This window comes from Siniperca chuatsi, linkage group LG21 (genome assembly GCF_020085105.1).
Source record: "Siniperca chuatsi isolate FFG_IHB_CAS linkage group LG21, ASM2008510v1, whole genome shotgun sequence".
Classification (NCBI taxonomy): Eukaryota; Metazoa; Chordata; class Actinopteri; order Centrarchiformes; family Sinipercidae; genus Siniperca; species Siniperca chuatsi.
In genome coordinates, this window is record NC_058062.1 from 17,256,070 (window position 1) to 17,270,962 (window position 14,893).

Consider the following 14,893-nt stretch of genomic DNA (forward strand, 5'->3'; position numbering starts at 1 on the left):
CTCTGAAGCTAACGTTAATTGTTTTTGTTTATCGTAACGGTTGTTCTCTGGATGATAACTGGACTTTTAGCTAGCGTCACACATTCCGGTTACCTAATTTAGCTACATTTGCTATGTCAGTTGCGCAGGTTTATTACCGCAGATATTAATTAGCTTAATATTTGTATATAATAATAAATTATAACAGGACTTAAGCAGCAAGTTTCCCCCCTGCTGGTTTCCGTTCATTTTGTGCCTTTTTGGGGACTTACTAACGCACAGTCATCGTATCTGTTGTATAAGCTCCATCTGTATGAACAAGTGCAGGTTGTAGATATTATCTGGACGACAGGGATATGCGTTACAGTGGATTATTTTCTGTACTGCAAGATTTCGAGACGAAGAAGGGGGACTAGTAATCTGCTGTGAGAGCTGTGTAGCCTACGCAGTATGCGCATTAACGTTACTATTGTGCAGACCCATTCAGTGAGACCAGACCTACACTAAAACATGGTTTTAAAATGTAGTCCAACTTTTTGTTAGTGTCACCGTTCAGCACTGGTCATGCCCTGAACTGGTGACATACGTTATCCCTTCCTCACTGTGTCCTGTGTCCAGGAGATTTATTTTCATTCATACCTTCTATCTCACAGAATGTTCTGACTGTTTATAATGTGATTTGTCAATAAGAAGTACACAAAATATTAGTGACACTCTAACCATGAGAAAGTGAAGGTAAACACCATTATCCCTTATTGAGTCTGTACTGATCACAGAGGGTGAGCCATAGAGGGCTATTAGAGAGTTTTAAAGGACACATAAGATGTGGATTCTGTTTCTGATATTTTGTGTCCTACATGTAACGTCTAAGGTACCAATCCCTGCACCCCTGTCTGTTCTAGGTGGCCACGTTTCTCTGGTAAACCCCAGGTAAGATGTCTCATCGGAGTGGGCAAGAGGACCCGGAGCGGTACCTGTTTGTGGACCGGGCTGTGGTTTACAACCCAGCCACACAGGCTGACTGGACGGCCAAGAAGCTGGTGTGGGTCCCCTCAGAGCGCCATGGCTTTGAGGCGGCCAGCATCCGGGAGGAGCGTGGCGAGGAGGTGCTGGTGGAGCTGGCCGAGAACGGTAAGAAGGTGGTGATCAACAAGGATGACATCCAGAAGATGAACCCGCCAAAGTTTAGCAAGGTGGAAGACATGGCCGAGCTCACCTGCCTGAATGAGGCATCTGTGCTGCATAACCTGAAGGACCGCTACTACTCTGGACTCATATACGTGAGTGACATAGACCTGGACCCTTCAAATATTGTCTGTGTTTTTGTAACAGTATATATTTTCCTCACTGGGGAATGATTAACCTTAAGATTCACAGATCCCCTGGTTCTCACAGCTGTAGATTGAATTTCACCCCTAGCTGTTATAATTGTATTTCTGCTTGTATGCACGCTTGTCCTAACCTTTAGCTGTCTGCACTCTGATGTGAAAGTAAGATCTGATATTTATCAGTCTTTGTTTGGGGACAGAGAGGGCATTGAGCTTTTTGCTGCTCTGAATGAATCCTGACCACGCACACATATTTGCACACAGTATGAGTGACAGGTCTCACTAGTCTTTTAACCATTGCCAGACTTTTACCTCCACTGGATCTTCTCTCCTTAGTGCCTCTAGGTTACAGATTATTACCTCCCCCCATGGCTTCTCTCTCACCTCAGCCAAAGGCAGGCCTCTTCAAAAAACACTACTGGTTTCAGTTTGTTTGTCCTGCTCTGTGCTCTTACTGGTGGGCCTTGTTTGATCACAGAGATGGCTTGACCTCTCTCTCTCTGTTCTTTTGGCAGTCCTACTGTGTAAAACTAAACTAAATTGGCCCAAAATGTAGGGTAATGGAATGATTTTGTCACCTCCATACCAGCAGTACAAGACCAATATTTTAAAATGTATTCAGCTTATAGAGTAGTTTGGAAAAGCTCTGGTATCTGTGGTCAGAAATGTAATCCAATTTACCTGTTACTATGGACAGTTAAGTGATTTTCTTGCCTAATCTCTTAATTATATGTTACACTTCTGAATTTATCACAGCCAATGTTTGTAGTTGTCTGTATCACTGCATTGCAACTGTCCCTATAATCCAATTTCACCACAGTTGGAGCCGCTCTGTGAAGTTCTAGTTGCGATCTTGACCCATTTAGTGACATGTTTTCCAGGAATAGAATGTGGGTTGGTTATCACCTGAGAGACACTGGTTCAGGGACTGCAGGGGGAATTGTTGCATTCATACTTTATCCTCCTCACAAGACACGATAGAACATCACCACTGACTCTCAGATGAAGTCTATCCCCTTTTGTATGTTAATGCATTACTTTACAAGTGTACAGTATGTGCTTCACATTTGACTTTAAGTCAAAATGTGGGTGGGTGGGTGAACTGAACGCTTCAGTGAAGGTAGTATTATCAATTTCCCGTATGCCTTGAATTGACATGCCAGTCCCCCAGTTCTCTCCTAGGTTCCTCTTCATTTTCTCTCTCATACCATAGTGTCATGGTTTCTACTTTTTCGTGGTTCAGAATTGGCTTTGGAGCTTGTAAATTTGCCCCTCAGCTAAGAGAAATTGAACACATGTGTCTGACTGTGTTGGTTTTCAATCAGGAAAAGAATTTTCCCATTCAGCTTGCTCTTAGATGAAGAAACCCTCTATGTTCTAAACCTTTTGCAGTGTATTTGACTTACCCCCCAAAGCTCATCTGCATCTACTGCAGACATAATATAATGCCTCCCCCAGGCTGTGGTCTTAGTTGAGGTGGTTGGGAAGACTTCTATATCTGAATCATAGTGTGAGCAGTATAGATCTGCTAGAGTCTGCTAAACGTGAGGCCAGTCTACACTAATTCTTTATGTAAATCTTTAGTTTTTTATAGGCTTGGTTTTATTGGGCATGTATGCAGTAGTCCATAGCTCACTTCAATTTCAGATGTTAAATGGGGCTCTTTCCTCTCTCTCCATTTGTAATTAGAGCAAATAATGGACACATTTCTAAAATAGAGACAGGTAAACTGGGTAATTTGAACCAAGATCCAACAAAAAACTATAACAAAGAGATAAATCACCACACACAATACTGTAATAATACAGGTTTGTTGTTGTTTGCTTATTTGCTTGACAACAAGCCTCGACAGTTGAAATCGCTTGCATTGTTATGTCATTTGCTTTTGTCCTTCATTGTTGAACCTGCAAGAAAAATGCTAGTGAGTGTGGTGAAGTACAGCCCACAAATTGAATTCAGACTCAGCACCTGCCAAACTAGATGAGTCAATGGTACTGATAAACTACTCTATACACGCCCCCACAAACATATATTAAGGTCATTATCAACAAAAATCTTACTTATTGCCACTTAATCATCCAGCAACATCTTAGTAATATTGGCAAAAGTGTGATCATCTCTCCCTTTTCTGTGGATTGCAGTCACACACCTTTGCTGGCCAGCAACTGAAACCTGAAGGCTACCACTGCATTTTTAGGTCCTCTGGTCTATGTGTGATTATCTATCCTATGCTTGCTCCTTCTGTCTGTCCTATGATGACTCCATCTGTGTGAAGTCAGTCACCCTGTTGAGCCAACTCATTTATTGTAGTGGCTTGCTATTTGTGAGGGTGAGTCACAGGCTAACCGCAATGCTACACAGTAGGCTACCCCACACTAGCGGTGCTACAAGCAGGCCTTTGTGTCGTTAGATAAGCCTCAGCTGTCAGAAAGCCTCAGCATTCTTCCATGGCAAAAAGATTGTCCGTCTGTCTGTCTCCTGCCGCCCACTTCAGCTCTGCTGCTGCTCAGTGTCCGTCCTATCTTCACCAACTCTACTCCCTTTCCCACACTCTCTCTGCTTCTCTCCTCTTCCCTGCCTCACTGGTCCTGGACAATAATGACATGGACTTTGTGTCTTTCTTTCTTGCATCTTGACCTCATCATATTTCTTACATCCTTACTTTTTATGGCATTATGAATATTTCTGTGATTCAAATGCTAGATGCATGCAAGCCAACCTTTTCCATTTTCCTACTCAAAACTTGCTCTATTTTCTAATGTGGGATCTGCTGCAGAGCAACAGGTAAAGCAGCATAGACAAAAAAATGAAAACAAAAATGCACAGTCATGCTCATATCCCTGTGGAGAGAGAGTTTTTACATGTTTGAATTAAAGTCACATGTGGTCTCTCTTTCTGCTGGACATTTACAGGGCCCTGATGTAACCTTTGACATTCTGCTTTTCATGTCCATGATTTTGACAAACAGAAGCATGAATTCATGAGTATGAAGTGAATATAGATAGCCACTGATTCACACTGCATTGTTAATAGACTGCAAGTTTTGTGTCCTGCTGCTGTTGATGTGATTTGATACCATGCATCTCAGTGTACTGATCATATTTCAAAAGCCTTGTCTGAAGTATTCGCACAGTTTGGTATGAAATCACTAAAGCAAAGCGATGTCAAGGGAATGGTCAAGGTCTCCTATACTCCACACAGATCAGTGGCACCGAGGCTGCCTCTGCACCCAGAGTGCCCTCTTCACCCTCTGCAATGGAGAAGGGCCTATCCACGTAGGCACGCCGCCTGACTGATCAGAGATGGCAGATGGGGTCGGCTGTTGTGTCTGCTGTTGCCTGTGTGTTGCTCAGCTGTTACTAGGCCACAGCATCCCCTCCCCTGGATCTGATTTCACAGTGGAAATATCACCTTCTCTTTCCTGGACTAGGCCAGACATGTTGGTTTGGCAGCCGTTGAGTTAGCCGTATGCTCTGCTTCCCGGCAACAGTAGTAGTAAATGATCTTTATACTGCAATGATCCTGCAAGATTTTTCACAGTAATTCCTGGAGTGCAACAACAAGCATGCAAAAAGTACCCCTTGCTTGTTTTTGATTTTGAGGCATTTCTGTTTAATTGGTCACAGAGATTGGGGGATTAATAAGGGACCTCTAACTCTAACAGTCATATTCAACCAGTGTTGTTATTTTTAGAGATCAGATTATATCTGTTTCGTAGGCAAACACTGATGCACCATTTCAACTCTGCCTATTAAGTGCTCTGTGCAGTTTTATAAAACATGCATATAAGACATGATGCCTCACATTATAATGCCCCCCTGGACCCTTTAGCTGCCTGGAACAGTTCACGTTGAACCTACAGTCCAGGTATCTCTCTGCAGCCTCGCCAGCAGCCTCAGTGCTGCATGTCGCAGAACCAAAGAGAACAAAACACACCCCTATTTATAGCAACTCCAGTTTCCAGATAAGGGGGATACATTTTTCATTAGCCTCGAAAAAGGAGAGTGGAGAGTTAGAATTTCAGCAGGCCCCCTCTCTCTCTCTCTCTCTCTCTCTCTCTCTCTCTCTCTCTCTCTCCTCCCATCAGGTTGGGAGCAATTTACAGTAAGGCTGAGAACACGGTTCACTGTTACACCTCTGCTTCTCAACTGGATTGGACCTGAGGGAGCCTTGTCAGCTCGATCATTGCTCCACTCTTCGTTGCTGCCTGCCTCTCTCTCCTTCCCCGCCTTCTTTCTTCTACCCCTTTCTGCTTCTTTTCTGTATCAGCAGTACAGAGCATCAGTTGCTCAGTGCTGACTGAGGGCCCTAACTGAGCTGTTACGTAACGGCTGCTGTCTCTGGGGCCCCTTTGTGAACCTATGGCTGCTGAGTCACTCATGGCACGGTGCCTCACTCAGCTGTGGATGTAGTTTTTAATTATGAAGCAGATGTCACAATGTCTGATGCTTTGATATGAAAAGACCACTGTAGGACATAGTTTTTCCAAATATTACATATTTGGTTATTGACTGTGCTATATTATGGTATGATGCCATTTATTGACAGCAGGAGAAGATAACAGAATAAACAGCTCTTGAAACAATTAAAGCTCCTTAAAACAGAGGCTCAGTCATTCATTACAGACTGCAGTCTGTTGTGGACATATGCTTTTTTTATGAACTCCCAAGAGCCATGCTGGCAGTCAAAAGAAGAGATTAACGTTTTACAGATCATGCTTCTAATTTTCCTTTCCTATACCCCTGATTTTTAAGTTTAGTAATGCAAGTGTTCCTTGTAAAAAGTTTTTTTTTTAAAGTCACTGTGGAGTGTATGTTTGGTCCCAGAAGGAGACAGAACAAACAAACATGTCTGTCATCCTGACCTTGAAGCCAGCAGGGAGCCAGCTGCCTCTGATCCCCGGGGGCCTCCAGCCACATAGGCCTGACTGCTTCGTAGCATCCATCAAGCATGTGTCTGTATGTGATATGTGTCTTGTTGTTGGTGGTTAAATCCACCCGTGTTTGATTATATGATTTATCTATTGGCCAATTACTTAAATTTTAACTCTACGTTACTTCAATGTTGTTATGACATTCTTTCACTCTTCTTAAAGATTTATGGTCCATATATTTGCATGTAACTGTAGTTAAGGTTCACGTTCAGTAAGTACATACTGTTTGTGGGTAGCTAGTGAGGTAAGTACAGGTGAACATTTGCGTACGCCCCTAGGTTTAGCTCAACATTCCAGTGATGAAAGTCAAACTACTGGTAAGCAGCTCTTTCTCTGTGTTGTCTATAGGAGGAATGCAAAGCCCCTATAACATCTGCAGAATGAGAGAGAGCCATTGCCCCACCAGGGCCTCTCACTCATTCCTGGCTGCCTTGCTGCCTGGTCGTTTCAGCCTACAGCATAGTTGAGAATCATTCATACCACACACACTCTCTGGGGAGAGATCCTTGGGCTAATTACACAGCCAAATGCAACACCTCAAGTCAGAAAGTAGGCTAAATGTTTGCAGCGCAAGCTACTTGCTGCAACATGAGTCTTAATAATATTCATGCACTCTGTGTTCACATTGTGTAGTGCTTTGTTAGATTTTAAGACTCTTATTAGGACTCTCAGGGTCTTTTGTTGCTTCACAGGAGACAAGAGTCTGTTCAGTGTTTCATTTAGTCTGTCAGTCTGCCCTGTATCTATCTCTGTGTTGCATGCCCGATATGATGATGTAAGCTCCTAAAAAGTGGGTAATGACAGGTCTTGCTGCACTGATAGAATGCAGGCTTGATGATTTAAAAAGCTAGAAACTTGCTTTTTAATGTAAAAAACACTGATGTTTTACATTTTCTCTTTATATCCACTTCCAATTCTGAGTTTTATTTTAGTTTCAAGCAGGATTTGAAACAATAGCCGTGGCATAGTTTTTATGTTTCTTGAAAATATAGTGATTCTGATGTTGAGATGCAGCCTGTCTTTGTTCCTTACTGTTTATTAATTTCCCATGTTTGTCTGTTTTGTATGTTTAATTACAGACATATTCTGGCCTGTTCTGCGTGGTTATCAACCCCTACAAGAACCTGCCCATCTATTCAGAGAACATCATTGAGATGTACAGAGGGAAGAAGAGGCACGAGATGCCTCCACACATCTATGCCATCTCTGAGTCAGCATACCGCTGCATGCTTCAAGGTATGTTTTTCTCAAATTGACCTTTTATCTTGCTTTTATAAAGCTCCTTGCTATCATTATTGGTCACCATTGACAGGTTTATGATAATTTCATGGGTCATGATGATCCTCTGTAGTGTGAATTTTCATGTGTTCATGGAATTGTAGAATTATTAAGTCATTTTTCAGTTGTTGGGGTTTGGCTGCAGGAGATTAGTGTGTGAAGAAAGTGTGTGAAGTGTGTCAAAAGTCACAAGGTCAGAGAGGATGTGACATCACTGATTACATCTGAGAGGTCTGCTGTCATTGAGGGGGTCAAGTAGAAGACTAACTATCTGGCAAGTTTTCCAGCTGTATCACCAGTGTCATGTGGTTAGTTGGTAATTGCATGGTAATGAGAGGCTGTTCAGCACCATCGTCAACACTGGGCAAAGGATTTAGGATCGAAGTGTTAAGTTGAATTGTTCATACTGAGCTTGTTCTCAATATTATTGGCTAGTGGTATGTTATGCTTATGTAACTTTCTGGCTCTGTCTGCCATTATTTCTCCAAACCATGAACTGATTTCTTTTTTGAGCCATTAACTTTTTTCCACGCACACAAGTTCAAGTTCAGTTCATAGTGATGTCATTATTTAAGAAGGATAGATCTGTGCAGCCATACATCATTATTTTGTGTTTGCTCCCGAAGCTTTTAAAGAAAATTATAATGCAACTAAAAGGCACACCTTTCCATGTGGATTTGTTATAATTTATTGTGGTGGTCTCTATTTGGTTTCTACAGTATATCAGCAGTACTGTTTCTACAGTACGTCAGCTTCTCTCTGTGTTTCAGATGGTGGGCTTTCTACGCTCCTAATAGCGTAGGTGGTGAGAGGCTTGCCTGCTACAGCTGACGCCCTGTGGCAAAGGGATTTATACAGAAAGAGAGGCTAACAGAGAGAGGAAGAGGGGTGAGACAGATGAGGAGGCAACGACAGAAAGCAGAATCAACCAGCATCAGTCTTCAGGTTGTCAGTAACTTGACCTGCTGCACTGATCCTGTAGATTTGTCTTCATCCTGCACACACACTGCTAAACTGGTCCATGCCATAAACTACAGCTGATGCATACAGATTTTAGCTTGTTTACAGTTTATATTTTAAGTCCATGCCAAGTTGTCCACCCTGATGAAGGCAAGCTAGCCCAAAATGTTCAAGGTAATAAAATATATTGAAGAAGAGTCGTGCAACTTGGTCTGCACCTCGCATTATCAAGATTTGAACACGTGAGCATGTTTGCAAAGTAAAGACCCACAAGAAACAGGACTGTGACCCACTTTGGGTCTGACTAATTGTTTCTGAATCTCTGATGTAGAAGAACCGCTGTGATAAGCAGAACCTTTATCACAGTCTATCAGTGTTTAGACAGCCTTAGCCTCTCTGCTGTGTGCCATCACTGTCAAACCGTGAAACAACAGCATTAGTTTCTCCCTTTTGTTTCTCTTGAATGTTGTTTCTCATTTGAAGGATTTGATTCTTTAAATAGCATGTTTGTCAATGTTTCCCTTGCCTTTTATTTTTATTTGTCCCAACATACGTCAGCCTTGTTGTGACATTGTCACTGATTGTCTGGTTGACCTCCGCAGCTGCAGCTGTAAAGCAGTGTGTGTCTGACTTGATGTGCTGGAGGCTCTATGTCATTACATGCCCTCAGGCTGTGTTCTGGGCTCTGGTCTCAGCAGGCTGGATCTCCACACAGCTGAGACTGCCCTGAGCTGAGCAAGGCCAGAGCGTGGACCACATGTGACATAGTGCATCGATTTTCAAAGTTTGGTTGTGAAGTGTCAAGTGTCTTCTCATGTGAAGATAAGAGCTCCAAAGTTATGGGAAACTACATTTGTTAAGTATTAAATGGGGTCAATGTTGACCAAACCTTCTTAAGTGACTAATTTCTCCTGAATCATTGGTTTCCTCTTGTTTGTATTATATCCCTTTTGTTGCACTTACCATATGTTCAACACACTAAATATAGCTGTACTCAGAACCACATACACACAAAGAATCGCACACACACTCCTCCTGTCCTGTTATCACTATGCGAGAGGATATGGGACACCTCTCTTGTGCCACCATTCTTTTCTGACGTTCTGACGGTGTTCATTCTTTTGGACTGCTGTCCCTCTCAAAGGGGCGGGGCAATCCAGCCAGTGGAATGAGGTCATCTCTGTCCCAGCTTTCCATACAATGCTGTGCTAAATTCTACAAGCTGAGTCATCGTCAAGTTGTCACAGTCGTCCGAGCAGCCCATTACCCACTGCTGGGCTCCTGAGCAGGGGGTGCGTCACCATGGATACCTGTGTGTGTATCTGTGTGTGCGACCAAAATAACTTTCTCCTGGGATTTCAAATAGAGGTGTCACTTGGTGAGTGACAGTATTTGAGCTGGCAGCAATGAGGGACATTTGTGTGTGTTATTGATTCAATCTCCTTCACTATGTTTAATATGGCTACTGTCCTGTTCAGGGTGAGAAAGGCTGTGTCTTTTACCTCTCCAAAGCTATTGCAAACAATTTAGGATCTCCTACTGATTTTTAATTGCTTTCTTTCTTCCCTCAGTGACTAGAGCAGCTTGCCACCCTTTTCTCTCCCTTTTACTTACTAGTTTGTTCAGTCTTCTCCTTTCTTTTTTTCTTTCTTTCAACCAGAATGTTCTGGCTTGGATGACACTGAAGAGGAAAATTCCCCACATCCTTTGGGGAAGGCATTTCGGTCGCCTTTCACTTAACATGAAAAATACAAACCACAGCTCTGCTGGAAGCTTTATGGTGGCTCAGTTAGCTTTGTTCCTTCCTTCTCCTCCTTTGATCAGGAAACACAAGAGGACAAGAGTGTGGAATGTCCGCCTTCTCATCACTCCTCCACGTCAGGATATAGCCAGGGTTGCCATGGTTAGGCCTCTGTTTAACTGACAACGTTGTGTCCCCATTTTCTCTTATTTCACCCCTCAACCAGTCAGACCACAAGGCTTAGTTTCTGGCAGATTTCCAGATTCTCTGTGTCTGTGTGTATGCATTTGTGTTTGCGTGTTTGACAGTTTCTATTCATTTTCTTACTCTCAGCTTATTAGTTAGTTGTCTGTTTTTGGCTCATGCTGCTGTTTCTCAGGATGACAGATTAGGCAGACTAACACCCAGGTGGTAACTGCACTTTACAGTAGTGTTACTGCAGCTGAGCTGACTCGGGAAACCACAGGGCCATAACAGTCTGGTCATTATTTTCTGAGGTGAATGCCACAGATAGCTCTGCATATACCGCATACACTGTATATCAGTAGACCTCTCAAAAAACATCAAACATAGTTAAACACTATGCATGCATGTGCTTTTCCAATAGGCAAGGCAACATTTAATTGACAGAATTTGGTTTGCAGCTTGGCAAATTGAGATTGAGAAAGCACATACTAGAGAGATTTCTTTAAATTAGTGCCAGTTTTGCAACTCCACCCCATGTTCAATGCTATGGCTGCTTCTTTCACTTTGAAACAAATGTGATGGGGTGGAATCACTTGCAAAGTTGTGCACCTCCTGAAATTTGGAGCCACACAGATGGCACTGTAGGCACAACATGTTCAGAGATCGCTTGCTAGCAAGTTTCCACTGGCAAAAAAAAAAGAATAATGCCTGTCCAAGACATTGCTGACCTTGACCTCAGAACACACCATATTTGATGACAAGTCCAACCTACAAATTTTCATACTGCGATCCGATCACAGTGTGGGCAGAATAAAGATAATGAGATGAGATTACATGTTAATACCAGGTGAAATTGGGGCTTAAGAGATTGTGCGGAAGCTGCAAAAATGAGACACCCAGGCTGGCAAACCAAACTGAAATGGATGTACTCACAAAGGCAAATTAATGGGTTTATGACCAGGAAGAGGAGCCACATTTGGCTTTCATTGCTGCAGTGTGTGCAGGCTGACCTCCCCTCAATACACTGGCAAAGTGTCATGTCACTGATTGCTCACTGTATATTTTTGATTTATACTAGTTATATAGTTATACTTAAACATTTTGTGTTGATGAATTTATAGGGTACAAATTGCATTTCCTCCCACAATAACTTGCAAGGTCCTTCATCTGGTGTGGACATCATCACAAGACCTTTAAGTGCAGTAAATATACTGTATTTTCTTGCAGTTACATATTTGACAGCAGTCTGAGAGCAAATTTGATTTTGTTTTGGACTATACTGTCTTTAATGGCCTTCATTTAACCCTTTAGAAAATAGTACTCTCTTTACTTGTGAAGTGGCATATGCAATGCTGCAGTGTTTGGAGCTATTTTACTAACCTTGAGACAAGCACTGTGGGACTACTAAGGGAGTCCTGTCTCGCCAAAGTGTGTCACAGAGCAGACAAATCTACCCACAGTAGTGTTTAATGGTTGTAAATTACCAGAATTTTGTTAAAAACATATCCTCAAATAACATAGACGGCACTGCAGAGAGAGTTACATTCTATATTCAGTTTCCAGTTATAATCATGAGTCCTGCCTCGCATGAACTACAGATACTCATAGAAATGTCTCTTATTCTGCAGAGAAGGGGATATAGGAGGTAACACAACAGTCAGAGAAGTGGAAAATGTCTTGGAACACAGAGGCGAGAGGGAGGGCCATATTAAAGGGGAAAAGGGCTGAGCTAGGATAAAAGAGGGCAGTGGCGAGACCCCTACAGACACGATCTACAGAATTGGTAGTGGAGATTTAAGAGAAGAGAGCAGAGAGTAAAGAAGGCAAAGAAGACTGAAAAGCTGAGAATGAGGGAGTCAAGCAAAAGAAAGAGGGGGCAGAAGGGACAGAGTTATGGGGGGAAATAGAGCAGAGGGTACAGGGGAAAGGCAGAGGGGGCGGCCAGTATTGTGCCTCACAATGGGGGCTTTGTGCAGTCTGAAGGGGGCTGGGACCAGGGTGTGCTGTGTGTGTGTGTGTGTGTGTGTGTGTGTGTGTGTGTGCAGACAGGGAGGCCTAGAGCTACAGAGCTCATCCCTGGGAAATGAGGCCTCTTGTTGGGGTAGTAAGGGCTTGAGAGAACGGCTGGTAGAGGGCACACCCAGGGCCTGAGTGACAAGACAGGTGTGGAGGGTCAATGGGAGTAATGTGTGTGTGTGTGTGTGTGTGTGTGTATGTGTCAGGGACTTTTTCCTGGTCTTAAAAAGGACTGTCTGTACGCGCTACATGTTCAAGAGATGACTTTCAGACAAATGGAGAAGCCTGTTTAAACAGCATGTTTGCATGAGTGTACTGCAAACACACTCTGTCTTACACACACACACACACAAATACACATGGGAAGATACGTCTTTAATGGCAGACAGCTGTGGAGTTCATACAGGATAAAATCATATTTCTGTTTGGGGGTCGTACATCATTTCTGATTTATGGTTATGTTCCTCCCCACATGTAGACATGCATGCGCTTTTCCTACCTAACCAGGACAGGACGATGATTGGAAAAGCTGCTGTGTGCTAGGTGTCATGCATATGTATGTGACTGTTTTATGAAAAGAAACCGGAATCTTGGCTTTTTAAAAAAAATCCTTTTTATCCACAGTTGACACATTTTTTAGATATTACAGGTTGATGGATTACAGAGGCTTGGCTGAAATAAGTATGAATGTTAGGAAGACTAAATCTATTTCACCCACATCTTTTGCATTGAGTATTGTATTTATTTCAAGTCAATAGTTAGTACTCTTAGCTGCCATAAAGCCAGGTCCTGACCCATAATGGTAGGTGTGTGTCAGAGACAGTCATATGTGAGAGAGGTTGTGGGGAAATGATTTAAAGTCTCTGCCATGTATTGCCCTCGTTCTTGGATAGTGTTGTCATGAGAGACACATAGCATTGATTCCAGAAGCCTCAGCACGACAGATAGGGTTACCTGACTGATGCTGTCTCTGTCCTATCACCGACACCCATAACCTTAAAAACCACGCCACTGCAGGCCAGGGAGAAAAGCAGCTAGCTGCACAGCTGTGTGTCATACTGACTGGTTGCTTGATCTGCTCCGTCACTCTGTTTAATGAGCTACTGATGACATATATCTATTTATTAATCTGTAAACTGAACACATTCACAAAAGAGTGAATGAAGTCTGGCGCTTATCCAAGACTGCAAATCATATCACCTTTTTTATTTTCAAGGCAATTTTACTTTGTTTCACCTCTACTTGTCGCTGCTGTAGTGACCTAGTTTAACTTACAAACTAAACAGTCTTTTATCCCTTTTCCAATTTTCCGATTGTATTGTTTTATATTCTTTCACTGTTGCCATCAGATTCAGTCATACACTGCCACACAGTCTCACACTGATACATTTTCCCCTCTGTGACTGAACCCCTGCTCCCCCTTGTGTGTCTGGATTCCTGTGGGGCTGCAGAGCTTAGCACTGTGATATTAGAGGTGCCAGCATAAACACACACGCATGCACACGAAAACAGCCTTGTCCTATTGGATTATGGCAGGCCTAGCCATCACAAAGAACCACTGTGGACCAAACAAGCCACCCGACGGTTGCCATCTGCAATCGATTACATTGCCAAGTACTTTCTGTCATATCTCCCGCAACTGCTTTCTCTCCCCTTTCATTGACCTAAAGGCAACACCCAACAGCACAGGGCTAATTTTACACTCTTAGTAAGCATGCTGTTGTGCAGCACTTACACTCTGTTAGCATAAACAAAACTGTGCATGTGTAAGACTCATAGTGCAAACTGCATTTCAAGATACCCACTGTCTTCTACATATTTAGGGGATAACGCAGGCCAGTGAACTGTGTAAAATCTATCATTGACCTTTAAGCAGCAGTAGTGATAGTATGATATTTCCACGGGACCCTTAACAGGTAATCCTTGTTGACAGTGACAGACAAGGAGAATGGATGGACATGATGAGGTGTGACAGCAGCAGGCGATCCGGGAGTCATCCCTGATGCTTCACAGGAGTTCTTTCCAGGCAGATGTGATAAAAAGTAGAAAACCAGAGTGGAGTCCTGCTACTTTCTCTACTTTCTCTTTATGTAGTGCTTTCACTGTATTTTGGAAAACACAAACTATGGCAAAAGGAGGAGATCATGTATTTTAAAAGTTGATGGTATACATGCACAAATCTTCTTCCTGCAGTTTGTGGCTTCACATAGGCACTCACTCTGGATCATAGCATATCACACCCTGTGCAGTAGTAAAACATTGCCTCAGCTCACATGTAGGAAGAGAGACAACTTAAGTCATTACCTTTGATCTTTTGACAAAATCCTGAATTTCTCATTTGGATCCTCAGCTGGAAAATTTAAAGAACTGTGATGAACTAACATGGACTTAACCCACAGAGAAAGTGGTAGCATTTTAACAGCAACAAAACTGGACAAAAAATTAACTATAATGAAATTCACACTCACTTTG

The 14,893-nt window shown here is 42.7% G+C and overlaps 1 protein-coding gene across 6 annotated transcripts in view; it reads left to right on the plus strand.

Annotated features, from left to right (window-relative positions):
• LOC122869405 (myosin-10-like) overlaps positions 1-14,893 on the plus strand; it is a 55,904-nt gene that overhangs the window by 788 nt on the left and 40,223 nt on the right. For all 6 annotated transcript variants that reach the window (XR_006376313.1, XM_044182378.1, XM_044182380.1 and 3 more), the window contains exons 2-3: positions 882-1,259; positions 7,320-7,476. Coding sequence is in view for 5 of the 6 variants with exons in the window: in XM_044182378.1 (XP_044038313.1) it covers positions 915-1,259; positions 7,320-7,476 (502 nt within the window). In the remaining variant the exon portion in view is untranslated. The remainder of the gene's footprint in view (positions 1-881; positions 1,260-7,319; positions 7,477-14,893) is intronic.